This window comes from Garra rufa, chromosome 9 (assembly GCF_049309525.1).
Source record: "Garra rufa chromosome 9, GarRuf1.0, whole genome shotgun sequence".
Lineage (NCBI taxonomy): Eukaryota > Metazoa > Chordata > Actinopteri > Cypriniformes > Cyprinidae > Garra > Garra rufa.
This window is the reverse complement of record NC_133369.1, coordinates 8492683-8501341: the sequence shown is the minus strand read 5'-3', so window position 1 is coordinate 8501341 and position 8659 is coordinate 8492683. Positions and strand designations below refer to the sequence as shown.

General features: G+C 39.9%; 1 protein-coding gene across 1 annotated transcript; it reads right to left on the bottom strand.

The window, feature by feature from the left end:
- Positions 1 to 1644: 1644 nt before the first annotated feature.
- Positions 1645 to 7838, bottom strand: ubqln4 (ubiquilin 4). Its single transcript, XM_073847012.1, has 11 exons — positions 7692 to 7838; positions 6990 to 7141; positions 6721 to 6881; positions 6206 to 6468; positions 5238 to 5396; positions 4847 to 5075; positions 4555 to 4694; positions 4372 to 4455; positions 4165 to 4280; positions 1717 to 1927; positions 1645 to 1662 (listed from the first exon to the last, which is right to left on the bottom strand). The coding sequence occupies exons 1-11, from the start codon at positions 7836 to 7838 to the stop codon at positions 1645 to 1647; spliced, it is 1680 nt and encodes a 559-aa protein (XP_073703113.1).
- Positions 7839 to 8659: the final 821 nt, after the last annotated feature.

Sequence of the window (8659 nt, the reverse complement as noted above, 5' to 3'; positions counted from 1 at the left end):
ATTAATTTATGTTCATCATGTTTTAAACTGCTTAAAAATCAATAATGCAAGAATAATTGGGGTAATTTTGTAAGCATTTTCAAAGAATAAAAAAAAATGTAAAAAGTACAGTATAATCAAAACCCTGAAATAAAATACTTTTTAAAGCTTATTTTGGGTAGTTTCATAAACAGTTTGACTCACCTTATTCACTGTCAATTCAGGCAAATCAAGGCTCTAATATGAAATTAATAATGAATGTTGCTTTTACCTAGCCTAGAATCTAGACGTGCCCCTAGCGGCAGCAAATTACATTTGCTTCCAAGGGCAGTCTAGTTACTCTCCGTTTACTTGAGATTTCTAAAAATCCAAAATCGACAGGGCCTATCACGAGTCGGTGGGCGGGTTTAGCATGATGACGACTGACGTGCGACCGTAAGTTCCGTCAGACATTCTCTGGTTCAGTGAGAGATAGAGCGATGGCTGCTGCTAGCGAACAACGGTCTTTCGAATCGGCTTTGGCCGCCACTCTGAAAGACTTGAAGTTAAGCTTTTCTCTGAGAAAAGAACAAGAAACTGCACTGAGGTCGTTCTTACAAAAGGATGTATTTGGAGTTTTGCCAACCGGATACGGCAAAAGTTTGATCTACCAGCTAGCTCCGCAGGTGGGAAAACCCATGGGACTCCGACTACGTCACCTTCTTCGTTGCTCTGATTGGTTGTAGCGCTATCCTATTGCGTGGAGAGGGAGTTTGAAAGACAACCGTTTATCCCCCCCCTCTGGTTGAGCCCTGTCTATGGAGAGTGCCCAGACCCTACATTTATGTGGGTCTGGCTCGTCAGGCTAGCTTTTACCCTGATGAAAGGGAAATCAGCTTCTTCCTTTAACGAAAAACATTAAAAGCTTAGCCAAGATGGAGGAACAGCTGATCATAGCTGTTACAGGGATAACAATTTTTAGCAGCAGAGCTACTGCAAGCAATTTTTAGTTTTGGAAGTCCACTTATCTTTGCTGAAACTTCCGCGTCTTTAGGAGAGCGCGGGTCATGGTTGCTTAGCAACGGCAGACGCCACTCAAGTTACAGAGTGCTTTGGAAAGAAGGAGAAAGTGGCGCGCCTAGCGCTTTCCACGCGTTTTTAGGTGCAACATGTGAACGGTCCCTTAAATTCGTAGTGTTTCTGCGAGTTGTGGCAACAACTGCCAGGCACTCCCGACAAAGCACCTGTTTTTGGTCAGCAGCATCCTTTTTGTATCCAAAATACTTCCATATTACGACATTGCGTTTCTTTTTGCGACCAAATCTTCCATTTCGGCGCTTTTCTCCTGTCCCGCGCTCATTTCGCCATGCGCACGCAGAGACTGCATGCATGAAGTAGGTGAAACAATGTGTGCATTGTAGTTTTTAAAGAACCTTTAAACATGAGTTAATTACTTTATTTTAGACAAATATAGATCCGTGAATAGAAAGTTTAGAAATATAGAAAGTACATTTTTAAATCAGACACATACATTTTTTTTTGCCCTGCATCGTGACTGCCACGATGTGACTATCGCGCATGCGTACATCGCGATGATGATGCTGAAACGATCTATCGTGCAGCCCTAGTTATAAGTATGCAAAAATATTTTTGTTTCTTATCGTTTTGTATTGGTGATGAGACAGATCAGACTGTGCTGAGCTGCTAGAATACAGAATGTGTTATATGTATTTAAAAACAACCAAAAAACATAAGTACCGATGCATTCCCTCCAGCGAACATCTGTAGCATCTGTTGCATGAGCTGCTGCTGGGCGGTGTTTGTTCCAGCAGCGGGGGTGGGAGCGGGAGCAGGAGCAGGAGCGGGAGCAGGGCCCTGGCCTGAGGGCGGAGGGTTCTCTGGAGTCACATTCACCCCTGTGGGCAGTGGGGCACCAGGGATACCAGCAGCCATCCCACCAGGTACCAGACTAGGAGGAGACAAGACATTTAATTGGGAAAGTGCAGATATTGACACTCTGTTTCAATTATGGGACATCTCAGCTCATTTACATAATTGGAATAAAAGAAAGCCATTTAATAGGCAAACGTGTGCTCTAATCTAGAGGAAGCTGTAAATACTTGACGACAAAGCCAAGAGGGAAATAACTAGTAGAAAGAGGATGTGTTCTTTAGGGTTTATCACGCTGTAGAGAATGAAGTAGCTAAGCGATATGAAGCTCAGAAAAAACTCAAAACACTTCAAAATATCCATTTCAAAATAAAAACTTAATTCTGATTCAATGTTGCTTTAAATATTTTGCAGAAACTGATACATTACCTTTCAAAACTTTGAAATGAGATTTTTATCAAAGAATCCTGAAAATGCATCACAGCAAAAACAGTGATTTTCAATTGATAAGAAATGTTTAGAAAGATTTCTGAAAGACCATTGAAGACTGGAGTAATGGCTACTGAAAATTTTGCATCACAAAAATAAATTACATTTTAAAATATATTAAAATAGAAAACAGTTCTTTTGAATTGTAATAATTTCACAATATTTGTTTATTTACTGTATTTTTCATCAAATAATGGAGCCTTGGTAAGCACAAGGGACTTAAATACACAAAACACATACACGTGACGTGTGTGTGTGTGTGTATCAGACCTGCAAACTCAGAGGAAAAAAGGTGACAGTATCAGGGGGGATGGGGGGGTTGGGGAACCAAAGAACCAAAACACAAATTATATTATACTGAAAAACATTATTTTTTCCTTCTTAGCCTGGACAAGGGTTTCACAAACACATACGCACACGCCATGGAGGGAAACTGAAAAACATTCACAAACTATTTAATATATTTTACAGTTCAAGATAAAACTTAAAAGATGTAGTTATTAAATTATATGAAATATTTCAATATATAGGAATTATTGATTCATATTGAGTGCATTATTTAATTTTTATACCATCAATATTTAACATATTTGTAGTGAACTATATATAAGTATTTAAATAATTCACCCTTATAGGCTGTTTGTGTGTGAGCTTAATGTCTTTCTGCACTTGCTATAATATATATATATATATATATATATATATATATACACACACACTTAAGGGCGGTAAAAGTACTACAATTTATTATACTAGATATTGTATAATAAATCAAAAAGAAAGCCTTGAAAAATATAGGGAGTTTAAAAGGCATCTGCATAATAAATAAACCTCTGCTGCCATCTATTGGTTATATGGGTAACTCCATATTATTTAAAAAAAAAGTCATTTTGTCCGATGCAGTTTTTTATGAATGAAAAATGAGTCCTTGAAGTACATTTTATTTCACAGCTGTAGAGTTGGAAAATAATAAAGGCTTTAAAATATTGTGATAAGATTTTAAAAATGTGTTCATGACTTTGAAGGCAAGTTAGTGATTATCAAGAATACGATTAAGATGTCCTTGAAGAGAAGTATGGCTTGCTAGCTAATGTTAGGCTAAACAAGTTATGATAGTGTTTAGCTGTCAGCATTTAAATGTACAACTACGCAGATACGGAGAGTACGGGATTACCAGGCTCCGCATTTAAATGATGTGTTGTTAAATAATAAGAAACTGAATGTTCACGCCGCTAACATTGTTTATAATGTTGCAATTATCATTTTTCTCAGTTTCTGATAAGAACGAGGCAGTAGATCAGTCTCAAGAGTGTCCACCTAATATATCGCACATATAAAATTAGCTTTAGCGGAAGTTTACGAGCTGCTTATCTTTATGCAGAAGTTCTAAAGAACGCTCCGTGCATACGGTCATTTCAATTTCCATCAGAGTTTCCACATTAGGTCAGGTGTCTCTTGACAGGCGCGAACACAGATGGCAGTGTGTTTCAAGATACTGAAGCAAGCGCTGAGATTGGTCCAGGAAAATGCCATTTATAAGAATTGTCCAATAATGGCCTACATGGCACGCAAGCCCACCCCCACCTCTCTCTCTTGACAGGCACGAGCTCAGTTGAGATTCCGATCGGCCCAGTCAATTAACGCAAGCACAACCCCCCCCCCCCTCCCCTCCCCCTTTCCCTAAAAAAACTCTCCGGTTCTACACGATTCACGTGAATGATCCAATTGACAATGAAAACGGCGATTGTCGCCGAAAAGCGACAAGTTTGCAGGTATGGTGTATGTGTGTGTGCACATGTTTCTATAGTGGCTGACAAACAACTGCACCTGGGCATGAGACCAGGGGCTTCAGTTTGAAGAGTTTGCAGTCCCTCCTGGATCTGCATTAGGGCTCGCATGGCTCGAGGATTTGTCATGACAGTAAGGGCTTCTGGGTTCTGCATCTGTAAGTGAATCAGAAAAACAAGTCAGTTAGCACATAAAAATTAATGAAACCTATATCACAAAGACATCTACAATTCCAACTAAACACACCTGCTGTAGAAATACAGGTAACTGCGCTCTCATTTGCTCCTGCAGCTGTGGATTTCCGGCAAAGAGAGGGTTGTTCATCAATACCTGGAAAAAACAAACAAACACACAAACAAAAACAATTAGAACATATTGATAACAGAGCATCATAGTAAAATGAACTTTTGGGAATGATGAACTTCCTACCTGTGAGGCAATATCAGGATTCTGGGCCAGAGACTGCATCATGGTGCGCATATAAGGAGCAGAAAGCATGTTCTGCATAAGCTGAGGGTTCTCAGAGATCTGTTGCATTAGGCTCTGCATGCCAGGACTGTTGAACATACCTAAAAGCAAAACACAAATAAATTAATAGATAGATAAATACACAAATAGATAGATACTATCTGCTTGTATTTTCTACTACAACATATCCTCAAAAACATTAAATATATAATATATAAAATGAAAGCCAAATGTTTACATAAAAGGCCATTACCATTTCCAAGGCTAGAGGAGCTGATGCCAAGGGGATTGGACACACTGGGTGTGGTTGAGCTTGTGGTGGAGCTGGTGGTGGTCACTGTCCCAGAGGTGGTGGTGGTGGCGGCGGCAGTGTCAGGGGGACCCCAGGGATTTGGCAGGGGCTCTCGGTTTTCTGTCCTAGAGGGCTGTGTTCCAGAGTTATCAGCATTTCCACCCAATGCCGAGAAGGGGTTATTTCCAAACTGTTCAAAAGAAGATGATGCAATATAACATTTAATTTTGCCAATTCAAATAAGTGTCTCAAATAAGACTGCACTTTGAATTTGATCAATTCTATAATATTTAAGGTGCCTTTTTTTCTAATTAAAACAAATCTATTTTTTAAATCAGTAAGTTTATCTGACCTGTTCACGTGCAGCACTAAACATGGGCTCTTGAATATCTGTGTACATCCTCCGAAGAGCATTGTAACCCCCGGGAATACTCTCGAGGTTGCTAAGCGCCCGGTCCTGGTTACGCATCATCTCTTGCATCATGGCTGGGTTTCGTGCCAACTCCATTGTCTTAACAAACAAAAAAGACAAAATGTTAATAAAAACATATCAGTGCCTTAAAGGAGTAGTTCACATCCAGTATTTCTCTCCATATAATGGATATGTACGGTGTCCCCAAGTTTGAACTTCCAAAATGCAATTTAATTGCAGCTTCAAAGAGCTCAAAATGGAGCCGAGGAATCAGTTATTTATTTATTAAAAAAAAAAAAAAAAACTGTTTACAACAGTTAGAGCACGTTGAAAATCTCCCATCTCATTTTCTCCTCCAACTTCAAAATCGTCCTACATTGCCGTTTTAACCTTTTTCGTAAAGGGTGTTTGACCTTCTTTGCATGTTGACTTTGTAAACAATGGGTCGGTACTTTTGCAGTGATGTAGGGCGATTTTGCAGTTAAAAAGCAAATAAATTGTAAATGTTTTGAGAAAATAACCGATTGTTTCACTAGATAAGACCCTTCTTCCTCAGTTGGGTTCGTTCAGAGCCCTTTGAAGCTAGATTTAAACTGCATTTTAGAAAGTTAAAACTCGGGGGCACCACAGATATCCATTATAGAGAGAGAAATCCTGAAATGTTTTCCTCAAAAAACTATTTCTTTATGACTGATGAAAGAAAGACATGAACATCTTGGATGACAAGGGGGTGAATACATTATCTGTAAAGTTTAGTTCCGGAAGAGAACTACTCCTTTAAATCATACAAAGCAGGAAATGTATAACTTCTGAAGAACATTCTGAATTTCACTTTAACATTTTATTATTGCAAACAAATCAAGCGAAATTAACTTGGATATTTACTACAGCATGGAAAGTAAACATACCTGTCTCATGAGCTCTGGGTTATTGAGCATGTGTGAAATCTCTGGGTTGCGTTCCATTAGTTGCTGCATCTGTGGGTTGGCCACTATCATCTGCCTCATCAGGTCGGGGTTGGACATCATGCTCTGCACAAGCGGGTTCTCCATGATCTGAGACAGCATCTCGGGGTTGGACATGAGCTGTCGCTGCATCTGTTGCTGAAGCTCCATGAAGTTGGCAGATCCCATACCGAGGTTAGCCAAGCCCGAAAGGTCCCCAAACCCAGCTGAAAACACACAGGGAGAACCAGGGTAAGACAAAAGAAAAGTAGTTTATTAGGACTGACAATGTTTGTCTTTTAAACAATTGTGTGTAGAAAAATAACTAATTTAGAGAAAGAAAAAAAATATATCTAGACACCACAATAATACTGTAAAGTTAGATTGAAAACAACACTGGTTGCAACACAAAACACCAACAATATTTTGGAAATACATTTAAAACATCTACTATAAACAAACTTAAAAGCATTACTCACCTAGTACATTGGGTGGCTGTGTCGGGGTTGGGGACGGCCCACTGCCCTGGGGTGTGCCCAGGTTGCCGGCCGGGCTGGGGATAGCGGTTCCAGTGGTGTTGCCCTGTGATGGTCCAGGGCCAGAAGAGGCAGAGGTCTGCGAACTACCACCACCTGAAGCCCTACAAACACAAAGTGCTCTATAATATACAACCACTATCCTACAGCACATTATGGCTTTGCAAATGAAAACACCAGTTGGGTTTGACCCTAAAAGCAGGTCCTCTTACTTTTGTGCGGTTTTGATGACCAGGTGAACCGTGAGTCCGTCTTTAATGCCATGCTGACCGAGCGTGTCTCCATCCTTTAGGATCTTACCGGCAAAAATCAGAACCAACTGGTCCTGCTTCGCCTTAAATCTTTTGGAGATTTCCTCTTTAAACTATTAACAGGACAAAACATGCGGGTTATGTTGTAATACGTGAAATCAGATCATAAAACATCACTGTTGTGCAACATCACAGTCCCTTTTATTAAATCTGATCTCGTAACCATCACAATTAACCAGCAACTGATCAAATGAACTGATATAAACACTGCTAGCGCTTCATTTCAAAGAAATGCCATCTAACAAGCTAATTAATTAATTCATAAATTCGTAAAGTCAACAATACAAAGCAAAAGAGAAAGAGCGCGACCAAAGATGACACACTAGAACCTTCTAACTGAGCAGGCCGTTTCTTTAACGACAACAGCGAGTTAGAAAACCCAACTTTACACGCGTTTTAAAAAACCAAAAACAATGGATAAGATGCTCAAAATAAGCTCATTTAACTAATAACAGAAGTAGAAGTCCTTCTAGATATTCCCTGCGACGATTTTCGGCTTTGGACTGTTCGTCGTCAATCGTTAGCTCTCCGGCTAACGCTGTTAGCCGCTGGTGTAACGAACGCCCGGGTAATACAAACAACAAGAAACCGCGAAAAAATCACCTGCGCGACAGATGAATCCTCGGCGATGGCTATTTCTTCTTTGTCCTTCGGTGTTTTGACGGTGACCTTAATGATAGTCGCGCTAGCGGCGGCATTTTCCTCAGTGTTCGTCTCCACGGCAGGATCCGTGCCGCTATTCTCCGCCATCTTTACTCTTCTTTTACTTCATTACATCATCGCACCAACAAGCAGCGGGGAAAAGTGCTGCAAACGCCGATTGTCCCACAGCGACCTCTGGTTGTGTGGAGTGTCATCGACTTCACTTACTGCACTCGAACGAATTAAATCAAGTTGTTTCAGTTCCCTCATGAGTGACAAACGGTATAAACGAACGAGAAACACGACTGTGATTACTTTGTAAACCTTTTAAAACAACTTTACAATGTATTTCTCACATTTTTGTTCCACAGGCCGCTCAAACAGATGGGCAGTGAGATGAGAAGATGATCCAAGAAGGCAAAGGTAAAAAAAAAAATAATAATAAATGTGCGACAGTCAAGTTAGCACACACTAATAGTAAGTGGATCATTTAGCTTCTTGTTGGAGATGGCAGTCAACAGAAAATCATTCAATTAATGACTTTTAGATGCTCTTGGTATAGCTTCCATCACTTTATCTCACTTTATAGGCTAGAGCTGCAAAAGGATTAGTCGCGACTGATCGATTCAAGATAAAAGGTAATGTTTTGCGTACTATATGTAAAAATTCAAGGCATTACTGTTTGCCGACAAAACCACCACTGGCTCTGCACCCATTTATCTAAATATCACTAAATCACTTTCACAGGGACGTTCTAAAACGCTTAACGTGAAAAACGCTTAACGTGGCTTAACGTACGTAAAAAACGACCAGGAAACCCTAAATTTGTGTCAAACCTTACTTGGAACAAACACTAACTACCATCAAAAGAACGAGTCCTTATTCCACAGATAAAGTGAAGAATATCACGTTAAGCGTTTCCTCCCCCA